General features: G+C 32.6%; 1 protein-coding gene across 1 annotated transcript; it reads right to left on the reverse strand.

Annotated features, from left to right (window-relative positions):
• Positions 1-3294: 3294 nt before the first annotated feature.
• On the reverse strand, positions 3295-12595 carry LOC127730274 (LIM domain transcription factor LMO4.1-like). Its single transcript, XM_052238578.1, has 3 exons — positions 12229-12595; positions 10902-11169; positions 3295-4131 (listed from the first exon to the last, which is right to left on the reverse strand). Exons 1-3 carry the CDS (start codon positions 12236-12238, stop codon positions 3861-3863), a joined length of 549 nt encoding a protein of 182 aa, XP_052094538.1. The 5' UTR covers positions 12239-12595; the 3' UTR covers positions 3295-3860.
• Between the last annotated feature and the right edge of the window lie 3625 nt (positions 12596-16220).

A 16220-nucleotide genomic window follows, 5' to 3' on the forward strand; every position in this document is an offset into this window, starting at 1 on the left:
TTTATATATTTTATACAAACGTCTTCCATTTAAAAAAAAAGTAATCGAAAATATTTCAGAAAATGAAAGAGATAAATGCATTTCCCCCCGATCTTTTCGATCAAGATTATATGTCGAAGTTGTATGAAATAACTCGTAAAATATTAATCATCATTATCATTGTTACTTCATCTTGATTTAAATACAATTAAATATATTTATTTCAAATGCACATATATGCAACATTGTTTGTTAGACCGTTCTTACAGTTTTGGATAACATGTTTCGATCTGTAAGTCGGTATTCAAAATATTGTAGGTAAGTATCAGGTACCCTTGTTTCTATGTATACATACAATTTCATTGGGTTGGTCTTATTGGTGAGAAAAAGCATGAAGGTTTTGAGGGTAAGCCTGCTGCGAAATACCATTGTATATGGGGTTGAATTGACCTCACTATGCGCGTAAAAAACGAACACAAAACCTACAGTAACAGACGAAAAGGTCAATAGTTATCCAACTGCTTATACCATTGTCAGCTGAGTTTCAAGAAGGTCGAAGCATCGTGTAATAAAGAAAATGTTGCTAATGTAGTGCCAAAACATGCAACAACATTTTATTGAGGAGAAACAGAGTTTATTTCACTAGTTTTAAATGAAACAAAATGTTTTACATATTATTAATTAACATTGTAAATTTTGAATGTAGATGTATAAAAATGTATAAATAAATTGCGTCTTAAAAGTCTCTTATAAATCTTTTTAAGATTGGTGCATACATTGCAAATGTTTATGTTATCCTGTGAATCTGTGAATCTTATTACATGTTTGTATGTGGTAAGACTATAATATATGAAAAATTTTCACGACAAAACTTTCAGCTTTTCTCTTTGTTTTATTTCGATGCGTGTCCGTTTAGGTGAAACTAGTCAGGTAAAATTCTTAAGTACCCCAGATTTGTGTTGATAATATGACAAAAATAAACAAACAGGCTTAGCTATATTAATATCATCCATTTCGAATGCTTTATATCTTAGTTTCCGGAACATGTAATTAAATAGCAAATGGAAACGCTTTTAACAATTTAACAGTTTATTTTAATAAATTAAAGAGTTTTAGTGACTAAGATGTTGTCCCAACAGAATCTACCTAATAACCAACATGATTAATACACATGTTATATCATTTCCCTTAAATGATTGGATAGTTTATTTGTGAAACTAATGGTTTTAATGGGGACGACTAATCAGCCTAATGGACTGTAATATTTGTGTACACAACATATGGAGTTTGTGATCTAATGGGTTTTTAGGTTGTTGGAAAGTTTTGTCTTTATGAATATTTGGTCAAGACAATTTCTTCTGTTAAACAATCTGATGTTTGTTTGTACCTAACAATATAAGGATTGAAATAATCTCCGGAAGTTTTGAATAAAACATAAATATATATCTAAATATTTATTTTTATCGTTTCATTCAATGTTAAATTATATAATCCAAAAAGCTGAAGTAGAAAAACAGTCCTCTGTTTTATGTTCAAAAGAGAGTAAATGCCACGGTTAAGGCACAGACTGCGCCTCGATGCTATCATCCTTGGTGGTCTATAAAGGAAAAATCCGATAGACAACTTAAAATCGTACAGCAACTAGGTATGAAGTATCCAGATAAATGCATTTGTATGCACCTGTCCTAAATCAGGAGCCTGTTGTTCAGTGGTTGTCGTTTGTTGGTGTGGTTCATAAGTGTTTCTCGTTTTTTATTAGATCGTTGGTTTTCCTGTTTGAATTGTTTTACACTTGTCATTTTGGGACTCTTTATAGCTTGTTGTTCGGTGTAAGCCAAGGCTCTGTCTTGAAGGCTGTACTTTGACCTATAGTTATTAATTTTTTTACATTGGGACTTGGATGGAGAGTTGTCTCATTGGCACTCATACCACATCTTATTTATAAGACTGCAGTTGTTGGTTGTTTTGATGTATTGCGGGATGTATAAATTTGAAGCCACGTCCTGTCAGAATTGGGACGACCGTGATTCCGATGTCACGTGTAAAGAGAGTGCCACGCTATCTGCACGTTAAGAACCCTTGCAACAACTCTTTTAGGGGTCTGTAGGTTGTCTGTTTGCAAGGTTAAACTTCTGTCCCTGTCCAAAAAATCCTTATTTTCCAGTGGCTTTCCAAAATTTCTCGCCTTTAATCACTGTCAACCCCCTATTGCAGGACCAATTGATAAGTTGCTCTCGTCCTGACCATGGATGATATTTTTGACACTAGACGTTAAGGAAACAGCAATAAATCTTAATGTGTATTTGTATCATTCCTAGAGTATCAGATATGAAACTCTGTCACTCACGGTCTGGTAATGGCCTTACAATATGTACATTTTTTGTACCATTGTTCTGTTACGCATATGTTATATATCAGATTGTCTTCTAAATGACATTTCTATTTTATCGGAAATAGTTGAAGTTGAACACCCTTCAAGTGCACCATTTGGACTCCTTCATATTTAAAATTTCACTAGGTATAATTAGATTCGATTTTGACCCAACGATTGAGACACTGACATTAACTGTTTATACTTTGTACCACAGTCAGTACCTTTATTCTCATATTTTATGCCTTATATTCCACTGATGTATAATGAGCATTTTACGTTTTAACAAAAAATATTTCTATTCAATTAAATTATATATAAAGTATGTTTTTATGTTAAAAATGTGTATTTCTATTCGATGCTAGTTGGTGGAATAGATATATACATTCTTGATAAACCCAAGCAATTATATTCTAAATGTACAACTGTTTTAAATCAACCAAATGCCATCAGAATTATCAACATATATGATCGACTTAATATATACAAAAAATCTGACGTTTCATGGGCAACGATAAGAGTTTTACGATAAATTAAGCATATGTTTTTTTCTTGATAAACAGATGCCTGTGAAATGTCAAAAGGTTGTATCGTCTAAATTATTTGTCCGTAAGGTTTTCTAATGAGATCATATTTCTTGTGGCGAACTTTATCTTGACTCTATATCTATTTAATTCTTATTAAACGCGACACCTCTTAAATTAACAGTCAAAATTTTAGTTTTGCCTGGAGAAGAAAGCAATATCCGAATGACAAGAATTAAACAAGTCATTATTTTTATAAGTCAATTGTAACAAACCTGTCAATTTGTGTAATACTTATGAAACATGTGTTATGTCGTGTACTTATACATATGTATAGCGGCTAGTTATTTTATAAATATTTTGTTCTATTCTCTATTGTGTTCTCCCTCCTAATGCAGATAATCTGTCAAAAAATTGAAGTATGTTTAGAAACTTTTATTTGTCATCGTAAATTCATACAATAATAATAATAATGTATATATACAATTTTCTTTACCATGCCAGCACTTGCAAGATATCATTTCATAACAAAATATCAACATAACAATGAAAATACAATACTCAGAAACAGGTAATGCAGGCAACTGTATAAGTGTATTATGGTCATTTGTAACATTTTGGAAAACAATCTTTTTTATAAGCAACAGTCATCTCCATTTATATTTTATGTCCACATATAACATAAGAATAAAATCTGTCCTTCATTTACAAATATGAAGCATTGAGAATTATCATATTAGTTCAGATGCAAAATATGCATGCATATGTACCAAATATGAAAGTTGTATACTTTTGCAGGTTAAATCATGCTAATGACGGAACAAAATCTCAATTTTCTAATTTATTTTGTAAATGAAAATAATGAAAGACTAGCAAATTTCCTCCTAATCATGGCCCTTAAATTATTTTTAATTGAAAAAGTTATGTGATCATAAAAACCGGAAGTCATGACTAGAACCGCAAGAAATAATAAAAAAATGTATCTTTTAATTTGACATTTGTATCATTTCTCGTACTTTATGATTTGCTCGTGGAGAGCCATTCGGCATGTGTCCTTTAAGCACTTTTGGATAGTCTTGTTCACAGAAAACACCACCATTTATAACACAAAATCTGTCACCTGGGGCAAGTGGAGCGTGACATGTTACACACTTGAAACAGTTCACATGATACACGCTTGCTTGAGCTCTCATCACAAGTTCACTTGGCGGAATAGTCTGTCCACATCCAGCACACAATCCACCGGACCCAAACATCCTAAAAAATATAAGTATTGGTTTATATATATATATATATAATAAAGAACTGTGGTGTGATTGCCAATGAGACAACTATCCGAAAGACGTGGATGTAAGCATCTATAGGTCACCGTACGGCCTTCAACAACGAACAATATCAAACAACCATTTGAAAATATAATGTGTGATATTCTCCCAAACAGATTGCAAGTTCGGCAGTTTACTGATTCATTACAATCAATATTCGATATTCTCTGTAGTGTTGTTGCTGACAATGCTTAAGTCACAACTTTTAGTTCCTATATTAATTTACTCAATAAAATAGTAAACTTTCAGTTCATGGACCCCTAGGACTAAGCTAAATTAAGTAATATAAAGACATGCTTAACCCGTCTGCTTTGTTTATCTGGTAGAGAGTTTAAGCGTTTAACTTATTACTTAATATATTTTGCTGCAAGCACTTAGTTCTTCTGAGAATTGAATGCTGTAATCATATAGCTATAAATGAAATTAGTATTGAAAGGGCAGATCCGTTTAAATGAGTTCGGGGAGGAAAATTAAACTAAACGACAAATTACAGCAATTTCAATGATCACCAAGTCATATTATGCTGTGCGGGATTAATAAAAGTTAATTTCATTTACTGGAAGATAGAAATTACTTAGCCACAATAAAATTCATTAGATAATGGAACTAAAATGATTTTCAATTAGGAAATGAAACATTCGACATTTTAAAATATGGTGATATTAAATCCTCGTCACATAAATCCAATTCGAAAGCTTTTTATTTGATTGTTGTTGGTTATCGGTTTTATACTTTTATATTTCTAAATAATTCATCTTTTTGGTTTACGTGAAATGGAACACTAAGATCAAAGGGTAAGTAACTTAGAAAAGGCCTGGGATATTGGCACACTGTTTTATAGTACATGGCTGCAGAAAGAGAGGTTGGGTCAGGAACCTAGGCGAGGTAAGGATTGTATCTGTCGGGTTCTTTTCACTGTACACACTGAATGAAACATAAACTATTGTTTTCTTGTCTCGAATAACCAGGACAGAAAAGTATATACAATTTTTCCGAATACATCAATAAAATAGATATCTATATTTCAAATACTTATTCTGTCATCCACAAGTATTGTTCCAATTCAAAGATAAATCAACGTGTAATATAAACAAGACATAACTTCCGAAGCATAAATATGTTTTATGACAAATATATTATACAGACTATAATAAACATCATTATGATCTAGACAACAGCTGTTTTGATGTGATTTTCAAAGAAAAAGACATCAAGAATCTGACATGGATATGAGTATTCTCCCTTGATGGATCAGAGCGCTTTTGATGGATTGTTTAACACCTGTCTATTAACAGACGGAAAATATATCATCCGCCAATCGATCCAATGATCACTGGAATACTGATTGATTTTACGACTTGTAGTAGTATTGGGTTATAAAATGTTTACAACATCAAAAGAATGTATGGTAATTTCATGTTATCAAAATAGTATACAGCATAAATATCACGTATATAAACATGATGGGTAGTTTCTGTACCCTAGCTGGTAAAACCTGGTACTGTATTCAGCCCCAAAGTTTATTATTATACTTCATACAGACAATGGTAGATAGATTTACGGGTTTTTGATTAGGAAAATATAGAGAAGTTACTTGAAAAGGTGGCAACTATTTAATACTGGTCTAGTTTACTAACTGCATGGGTGTATGGAAGCTGCATCACGAGAAAAGTTTTGTATATGTAACTATAAGGAACTGTTATAAAGTGATGACGAACGTGGGAACATAATAGAATTGTACATGAATGATGTATCAACGGGAGTAACATGACGGGGTGTCACTGGTGGAGCAGGAACTAATAACCCATCCAGAGCACTTGACTTCACGTCCTTTTTTGGGCAGGAAGTGATTTATTAACTATTGCTTCGTTTGACCATGGCGTTGTTGGTCTTTCTCAGATTATTTTTTCATTCGGCCCATAGTATCTTCTTACTTTTTTGGCTGATAATAAACAAATTAAAAACCTTCGTTGGGTTGAAAATTTACCTTTTTAAATGTAAACAATGTACTGAGTTGTTCAGTAGTTTGCATGAAAATATAGCAATGCGAAGAAATGCTGTTACTGGTACAAAATTATAGAAATCTGTTGATTACTGAAATTGTACAAAAGTTTGTAATCAATCATTATTTACTAATTAAATGTCGAATTAGACATAAACTAATATCATGTGAAGAGTAAAATCTCTTTGAACCTGAGGTAAACGTTTTTATCATCTAAACAATACATTCGCGCTATTTACTATGTTGGAATTTTTAATCTTAAAAAAATTGTTCAATTTTACGCGTCGTGCTCCTGTTAATTAGAAAATACTTTTCTGATGAAAGACAACTGTGCGCATGGCAAACAGAGAGGGAACATCTGTTAATTTCGTTCTATTGTTTCCATTGTTTTTATCAGTGGTTTCTAAAACAAGACAGAAATCAGAGAAGTAGAATGTAGTTTTCTTTGCTAATTGTCGTTTTGCGTAATTATTTATGTTGTACATCAACGTAAAAATTCTTTGACACGTAATTATCTATGAAACACGTCAGGTAACAAAAGTCGACTTGTAATTCTTTTACAGCTTCATTACCAGATTAACGCGATCTAACGGAGGTAAGGAGAACTCAAACTGACAGAACAAAACTTGGTACCGATATACACAAATGTCTCATTTACGACATGATGAGAATAAAAAACTGGGTACCATTTTGAAAAGTACCCATTTTGGTGAAGATCGTGATACCATAACGGTAAATTCGTTAAAACAATCGTTGTACCTTACGGTGTACTCGTTTACGAACTGAAAGTACACTGGAGATGTCATATTATATAAAACATTAAGTAAAGAGTTTCGAAACAAAACAAAGTCAACTTATATATAACAACTTATATAACTACTTTGCTTAGTACTATCATGCTGTGCTTGATACATACTATCGGTCTTGCTTTTTCAAAATTATATTCTCCTATAATATATTTTCCACGACATCTGTCGACCGTTAGTTATAATACTTGACATTCAATGTTAGATATATGGTGGATTATGAATTTTTTGTGATAATTTTATAGCCTTCATTGTCAACAACTCATCCTGGGAACTTGACACTGCTTTTTATGAAAATTGACCCCTACAGCAATCTCAATAAAACTGTCAAGAATGTACAGACTGTAACGCCGATATTAAAGTACAACAAATGTTTTTAAGTAATTAATATTTGTAATATTCATGATTGCACTAAAACAATAGATTGGTGTGGATGTTATCATATGGACATTAAATTGATTTCTGTTTTATTATTTAACTGTGGATTAATCAGATGAAAAAATGTTGGAGATATAATTCATCGTAAGGAGGTTAATTTTGAAAGGGTTCACCATTTGTCGCTATGAGGTCTGGCTCGTAGCTCCAGTCGTTCGTGATATATAAGTCTAGCCAAATACTCCACGACCAATGGAAAATGGTATAGTGGACATCAGTGTCTTCGTCTAGACAACAGAAATGTAAGCCATATATGTTTTCGTGGGCATGACTTCCTTGTGACCCTCCTCCATGTACGCATATGCTTATTCCGTCAACAGAGGGGGTTCAAAACGAAGTCTTTCCGCAATTGGAATAGAAAATACATTTCCAACGTAGTAATTTGTTTCATTCGGTTGTTATGAACTCGAAATGAAGCTATGCATTTGTTAGAAATGAACTTAATGTTATTCCCTCTGAAAGACCTCGAGATATTTAAAGATGATTAAATTTGATATCTGCAGTCTGTTGTCAATTATAATTCATATTTTAAACGTAATATCATTATTGAATATAAATATTACATCGCGTGATCTATCGTTTTTCGTTCATCTACTTCAGATTGAAGAGTGGCATAAAGGGACTTTATCAATCAATTAATCAAAATTCTCACAATCAATTATTTATCTCTGATTTAACTAGTGATATATACTACTAGGGTAGATTTAATATCCTTCGCCAACAGCGAGACGACTGAAATAAATGCTACCGAAATTAATTAATTTCCCTCTTTTGAAATTATTTGTTCACGATTTGTCAGAGTTTTATTAAAAAGTTATTGGTCCCCGAGATATTAAAATACTTTATTAACAGTAAAGGAAATTACTTCTCATACGTACTCTGGAAATATCTTTCAGTTTTAGTGTCTTACTTAACGTCGATATGAAGGGAGGCATTATTCTACGAGAGACATTTTCGGTTTGAATTACAGTAACTTGAAAGTTTGTCAGAGATTGCCCTAACGTTTGATGGCCTTTTTAGACTGACTTGCTTGGCCGTTCACAGTCCCAGCAAGTTCTAAAAGGGCCGTCAGGCGTCAAAGCAACCTCTGATTATGGCAACAGCAAGTCCAAAAATGCCGTCAGACGTCGGAGCAATCTCGGACTATTTGAAAGTTAACACAATTCATGTGAAAAGACTACCATAATACCTAGAATTACAAATGCTAACCAAGCAAAGACAAACCGGGGGACTGGTACCCCAGAAATTGTAACAGTTATTTAATTGATTGACCGATCGACACATGTACAACATCCAAGGGCAAATGTTTTATGCAAATTCATCTAAACTTAAATAATACTTAGTAGGTACTGCAAGATGGATACACAAGGATAAAAGGCGGGAGATTAATTGTTAACTGGAAACATATCAATGTTTCGACATCGAAATGCATTTCCCCCTTGTATTGATAAAGGATTCTATATATAAACATCCGCTGCTTTAAACGCGTCTTATTAAAAGAGGATTTCGAGTTTTAATACTTACCAAAGAAGGAAATAATAAATTTAACCAGTTAATGTTCTGTAAATTTTGATAATACTGGAAAAGAGGTCTTAATATCCGAGACTGCATTCAAAAACGCAATACCGCCACGCAAAAGCAAATTGTAATTAATTTAAATCGCGAGATCAAGAAACTTCAAATAAACTAATTTTTCCTTCATTTTGATTGCTGAAATTAACCTTTGTTGATATTGGAAATTGGTTTTTAGTTTGTTGTTGACGAACAAATCCAATCTCGAAAATTAATTAAAATCGATCCTAAATGGAACACACGTTTTTCTTCTAATTATCTGGCCATTTATGTTTCTCACTACTAAAACTCGAACATGATAATTAAGTAGTCTGTTCAAATGTATTATCACGTAATTACACCGACTTTTAGAGAGTCCATTATCATACACTTAGACTCTGCGAATACGACATCTGTCGAGAAAAAAAAATCGTTTGTAATTTTAATTTTGATAGGGGCATCTAAAATCAATTTAACTTCATTAAAATGTACCTTATTCTACTTAGCCAAACGGAACAGTGGTTAATTGAAAGGCTTTCCAGTCTGGATAAAACATCGTTTCTCATGTTTCGTTTATCAGAGGCCGCAGACGTTTGTTAATTACTGTGTATTGCATATAAAGCTAGTTAGTAACAACAGAAGTAAACAATCCATTTGTCTAATTATTCAGTTTGTATTGGGACTAATAAATGTGTCTATTGGTCCCAGGTTTGCACTGAATTTATGGAATGCAAGTACAAAAAGTTGAATTCTTTGCTACACTGCGAAGTACAAGTTATTATTTTAAAATCCAATATTTTTTTAATTTACAAATACCAACCAGATGACTTATTCACACACATCTTTTTTGTCCATTAACGTTTTCATTTTTTCATTACGAACACCTGTGCTTTTCTTTTTTTGTTCCCAAATTTACTTTCTTGAATACAAATATTACCTAAAAATCAATATTACCAACTTAAATCCACACAAATCTCTTTTTCCAGATGATTTAATATTATCGCCTTTTTTTCTTTTGACACATATATCAGATTTTAACAAATTTGTATAAGCTCGTTTAATATTTATTCTTCATTTCTCAACGTATAAAATGCTATTATTACCTTTATGAAAGGAACCAATTTACTTTTCATTAAGTTAAGCTTGGTAATAATAAAGTTTCAGATTGGTATTACTTGTGTTGTAATTGAACCCAGTAATGAGTCTTAATTGACCAATTGTGCTTGCTAAACATGCATTTATCCTAGGTGCCCACAGTAAATAACTGATTTACTAATGAATTAGAAAGCTAATTTATTCTCTCGAGGTTTATAATTAGACTGGACAGACAAATGATTAAGAATTGCTCATATTCCGAACGATCAATTTAGTGAGATTCGTTAAGCTAACCGTCTAACGAGGACAGAGAAGTACGAGAGATATCCATATATCACTACCTTAAATGTTCATTAAGTTAAAATTGTTGATATACAAATACAAAAGATTAACAAAGGTTTCAAAATTTTTGGTTTGCCTGAAGAAAGTTAGTCTTTTCATGCATAACGCCCATGTTTTAATTTGGAAAGAAGAATGTTACCATAATGATTATGCAGGACTGAATCCTTGTATATATATCTATCAGAAAGTAAAGTTTTGACAAATATCAAATATCTCGAAGCATTTAAATGCAATAATAGGCGCGTTTTTTGACACAGAGGTCTGGTCACATATCACAGACAAACCACTGCCTTTGTAATTTTAGTATACCAAGTATCTACTGTGGTATACTCTAAGAAAATGAATAAATACCTTAATGCCTGAGAGAACAACTTCACGACGTAAACATTTTCCCACGAACCCTGTATTAAACTATTTAACATTTACACGATAATCTTTTTGTAAATACACATGGGTTCAATTTGTACCTACCGTAAGTAATCATTTTTACACAGTATCATCCCAGATCTGGTAAAACACGATCCTAATTGTTCTAAATTTGTCTGACAACAAGAGCACTTTAAACAACCTGTGTGCCAATATCTTTCCATCGCATGTAGCAGGAATCGGTCCAAGATTCTACCACCACAACCTGCACATGCCTTGCCGTACGATGGTGCATCACCTGTCACGCTGTTGGCCAGGTTACCTATGTCCTGCATCACACCATTATTCATCATTGAAGAACTGTCTTCTGTACCTGTGCAGAAAAAAAAAATAAGTTGAGAAGCCTCGATTTATTTTGCCTTGTCTAGGGTAAAAAAACCCTTTCAACCAACAAAAGTGACTATAATATTGTTGCAGGTTGTCACCCCCCCCCCCTCCCCCGCCAAGCAAGTCGCAGGGTGAGGCAAACAAAGATAATACCAAGGAGGCAATTAAAACAAGTCAAACAAAGACAGCACCGTGGTTAGAAAATAAGGGGCGAACTGACTATCAAGTAAACAAATCAGTTACACTACGAAAAATCTGACAATGAGCAACACGAACCCCAACAAACACCTGATTTGATCTGATGTGTTCCGGAAAGGATAAGCAGTCCCTGCTCCATTGATGGCACCTGTCGTCTGCTCGTGGAATCAAGGCTGCATACCACATCTCTATTATATTAACAGAGTGCTCCATTCACACATATGTCAGGCTATTTTAATGATTTACGACTGCCTACCTTGCTATTTCAAGTATTTGGAATGTTAAATTTATAACCCATCTATGGCTGTGATATTTTTAAACACCAATGTTCTGGCAGTGAAACTCATAATACAACTAATGAAGTAAATATACTCTTGTTTAACTTAGGACTGATCAATACACACACACAAAAATAAAAGATTAAATTATGAATAATTTACAGGATTATACCTGATTACAGAATGAGGCTGTTTACATGATTAAGTCCCTGCTTATTGTACATGTTAACATCACAAAAGTGAAAAAAAGACTATAAATAGTTGCAAGACCAAAAATGTTCCTGCCGATGATTTTCAATGAATGGTATGTCGTCTGTGTACAAGCCGTTATGCCTTATTAAGTCGGATATTCGAAATTAATCAAGAAATTGCTTCAATTTTATACATTTAAAGTGTCGTTTCATACGAGACTTGTTCAGTAAAAAGTGCACACATATATTGTGTTTTCTTTAGACATAAGTCTTGATATGATAAACTATTTTAAGGATGATTTATCGTTCAGTGTGAAAAGATAAACAAAACTAAACGGAAGTAATGTGATAAAAACACGTGTTCAGCTTTATACTAACCATTTGTCATGATGAAGGTATATTCCGTCTGTTTTAGAAATCGTCTGCTTCAAATACATACAAACAACAAAGAAAAGTTTCAGTTCATGAAAAAATCCTTGAAAAATGTGTTTTTAAATTGTGCAGTCGTACACTATCAAATGTTCGTTGTCATAGTCCAATATGCGTCACTTAAATAGATGTATAGTAGGTCGGATTACATCAACAGCTTGAAATAAACAAACCAGCGTATACAAGAATCAAACATCCACAATAATTTGTATTGTTTAACGTTCCTCAACAAACAACTTCATAATTCCTGTAGCAGATTATTTTATGGTTGTGTGTTATGAATTACTCCGTATTTACGAGTGGATCGTTTCTCATTTGTAGCTAACCAATCGTAACGCATGTTTCAATAGCATGAATGGAGAAATGATAACGTCTGCTCCGCCCAGTTTAATATTGACAGATTTAATTTTGTCAATATTATTAATGTTAATAATGATTGTTGCTTTAAAATAGGTAATTATGACTTGATTAAAAACGCGATGTTTATCTCGACTCTCTTGAAACCCATTTTTTATTAATTAGTTTTGTGTTATACTGGTCGGCTTATTGGAAGATCGTATTCAATTATTTTAATCAAAATAAAACTAGAGGAAATAATTAAAATTATCGGCTATTATAATAGGAACAGTAATAAAACGATTATTAAAACGCATTAGTGTCAAACTTTAGATAATTAAAATTCTCAAATTGATTTTTTTCTTTGACTGTTTGATTGAAATACCCACATACCCTTAAAATGTTCTTCTAAACCGATAAATGTTTAACCGAAATGCATCTTTCAATATTAAATTATGGCAAACAATTTCTTCTGTAGTCTTTATTTGAATCCAAAGAGTTTGATTTTTTTTTTAGTTTAACAAACAAACAAAAAATTAAAAAGAATGCTTGTAATGCAAGATGTCAAAGTTGACGACAGATGTTTGAAAAATATATATCTGTTGAATAATAAAATTTCAAACGTTTATGTCTTGACAAAATATGCATTTTGTAAACGTTATCACTTAATATATGCTATCGGATCAATTATGGCATTTCAAAACGGAATACTGGTACGTAGCTATTGATTACAAGTAACTTTGGTAATTTTAAGGACCCCAGATATCTGCATTTTAAATCAAATTAGAATCATTTAACTAGTTTTATTAATGTTATATCAAAATATAGCACATTTTGAATTGCAGAACGATAGTTTTCTTTTAAACGTCTGCTAACGCCCGATTGACAAATACAGCAAAAAAGATTGTTAATTCTATAAGACAGAGTGCTAGACTCCTTGCACGTTTACAGCCAGTTTGTACAAAGCAACATTTCTGTCCATGCCAAACATATTCAGACAAAAAATATCTAAACTTAAAAAATAGGCCTACTATAGCATTTAAAACTGATCACGACTTTTATATTTTTCGAATTGTTTCCGTACTCGTTCTGAATATGCATGTATACCACAGACAACCGATTACTGCAGCACCAATCCTTATTGCCGTTTCAGAACGGTTTACGACAGACAAAAAACTGGTGTTCAAAACTTGCGCATGAAATTGGGATGATACGTGTTGTCACTATTAATATATTGAGACTGCTGCGGATGTGGTCCATCAGTCCTTGAAGGTACAACAAACCCAATGATTCGGTACTTGCATGATTTAAATTCTAAAATTTGTCTGTGAATGTTATGTCTGTCAAACATTGTATTGTACGAAAACTAAGGTTATAACTAATCCAGGCAAAGACTATATTTTGTTTTTTATGCTCTCAAACATTTTATATTTTTGTCTTTGCCAACTTTTAGTATCGAGCGTAATAGTCTATTTGCCAATTCCGTTATTTATCCTGTAAATAGAGATCCATTTGCGCGGGTTGTCTCCCTTATAAATTTTCATTGACAATTAAGTGCTAGCAGAAAGAGCAAAGTTATATGTACGTAATGGCGGTCAATTATAAGCTTTTCAAATATTTCAAATACATTTAATGTTTTGTTAAAACACCTATATATCACTCTCAACTTATACAGCCAATTTTGTCCGGTGTAGAGACCAGTCTACAGTTGGAAAACTGAAACAACTTGTGTTAAAGCTGTGTAATAACAGAATCAAATCGGTAGGTAACACGCGTCGTGCATACATACAAATGCATAGGTTTAATTCTACACGAGTTTGGAAATACCCTACCTTAAAGCAAATTTTCGCACACGATCTTAATATGAGGACCTATGAGTGGGATGTATACAAACAACGTTGCATTCGCATTCGCTTTGGGGACGTTTAATCCAGGGTATTGTTTTGATAGTAACAAGCCTCCTTTACCCGAATTACAGTCGAGGTGTCGGCTTTTGTCAGTTGTAGGGAATACATGTATTTATAAACGTGTGGAAATCCCAAATGACGTGTGCATGTGCGGGCACGATGGCCCTGCACCCTAGTGGTTTTTAGTACATTTGTTCTGAGTTTTGACTGCCGTCTCCATCTTTAAGGGTAAAAAATCAGTTTACGTCTCCGCGTGGCTTTGTTTTTGAAAATCGGGTTTGCCACTGAATCCTATCTTTTCTCAGAATCCAAAGTATTCCTAGGATTAAAGATGATTACTATCTGAGGTCCTATAATATCCGACAGCAGGACTCATGTCAATTTTCTAAATGCTCAATCTCACCAAGTCGGAAGAAAACCCTTTAATTGCATTTTATAAGGCTATATATATATATACAGTACTTATTTATCTTTAAACACCTTCTTCGGTATACCCCCTATTTAGTACCATCAAATGTATTTATTGATCATTCTGTAAATGTCATCGATCTGCAAGTAGTATATGCCACTGTATGCCAGGTTATCTACTGCATATCAAACGAAATTTCAGACTTTTCAAACACATATTATACCAATTTCCGTGCGTTTTATGAATAACTTTCATATCAGTTATGTACACGCTTCTTACCAAAGACAAAATGTTCATGTAACATTGTTTTTTGATAAATAATTGATAAAAACAATATATTTTGTTTAAATCGTGTAATAGCCGAAGCAAGGGTTGGCTCCTTCACCAACAGCGGTGCCGATCCTATAATAAAAATTTATGTAGTGTTTTAGGTGCTTTAAATTTGAATTCATTGCTCTAATAAAAAGAGTCCGACAAGACACAACTTGAAAGATATATATTTAAATTAAAACAAAGATCATATACAACACAGACAACTTACTAGCTGATTTATGCTTTCGTTTATATACTATCATTATAACTTACCTAGATATGAAAATGATTCCATTAAGAGGTTAAGGATTTCATTATTAAAAGATACATAAATCAAGCCTTTGGTTTCTCTCGTTTGAATTGTTTCACATTTTGTCATGTCGGATCTTTTATAGCTTTATACCGTAAGAGTTTTGCTCATTGTTGAGGGCTGTTCAGTGACCTATAGTTGCTAACACCCACGTACTTTGGTCTCTGGTGGATAGTTGTCTTATTGGCAATTATACCACACACCCTTATTTTTAAACAAAAAACTTTTAACTTATAGTTGTTAATATTATTTTATACGATATTTGCCTCATTTTGGCAAAGTATGAAATTATTGTCGATTTTAGTTGAGATCCCCGAACCAACTTTAACGGTTACTTTTACATAAAGTTTTGGCTAATAACAAAACGACATATATACAAAATGTAACATTTGTTTCTCTTTTGTTTTTTCTTGATGACGACTTATTATTTCTCATTTATTTGGCTATTCGCGTCTTTCTGTTTACTAAAACTTTTCTAACACTTTGATTTTGATAAATATTTATGTAATATTTTCATTATTTGAAATATTGATAAAGAATTTCAATATCATGAATTTATTAAAATATAGAAATTTTTGGGGACGCATGTCTTGATAAAACAACCACAAAGTTGTTAATTTCTACGTCATTTGGTTGAGAGCTGTCTCAGTGGCAATTATACCAGATC

Source organism: Mytilus californianus, unplaced genomic scaffold (assembly GCF_021869535.1).
Source record: "Mytilus californianus isolate M0D057914Y unplaced genomic scaffold, xbMytCali1.0.p SCAF_2, whole genome shotgun sequence".
In the NCBI taxonomy this organism is placed as follows: domain Eukaryota; kingdom Metazoa; phylum Mollusca; class Bivalvia; order Mytilida; family Mytilidae; genus Mytilus; species Mytilus californianus.

Bases quoted from the DNA above. Each gene is read 5' to 3' on its own strand.
- LOC127730274 (XM_052238578.1), bottom strand. The intron at 4,132-10,901 runs GTAGGTACAAAT...TATATTTTTTAG, and splicing joins TGTAAAAATGATTACTTACG to GATGTTTGGGTCCGGTGGAT.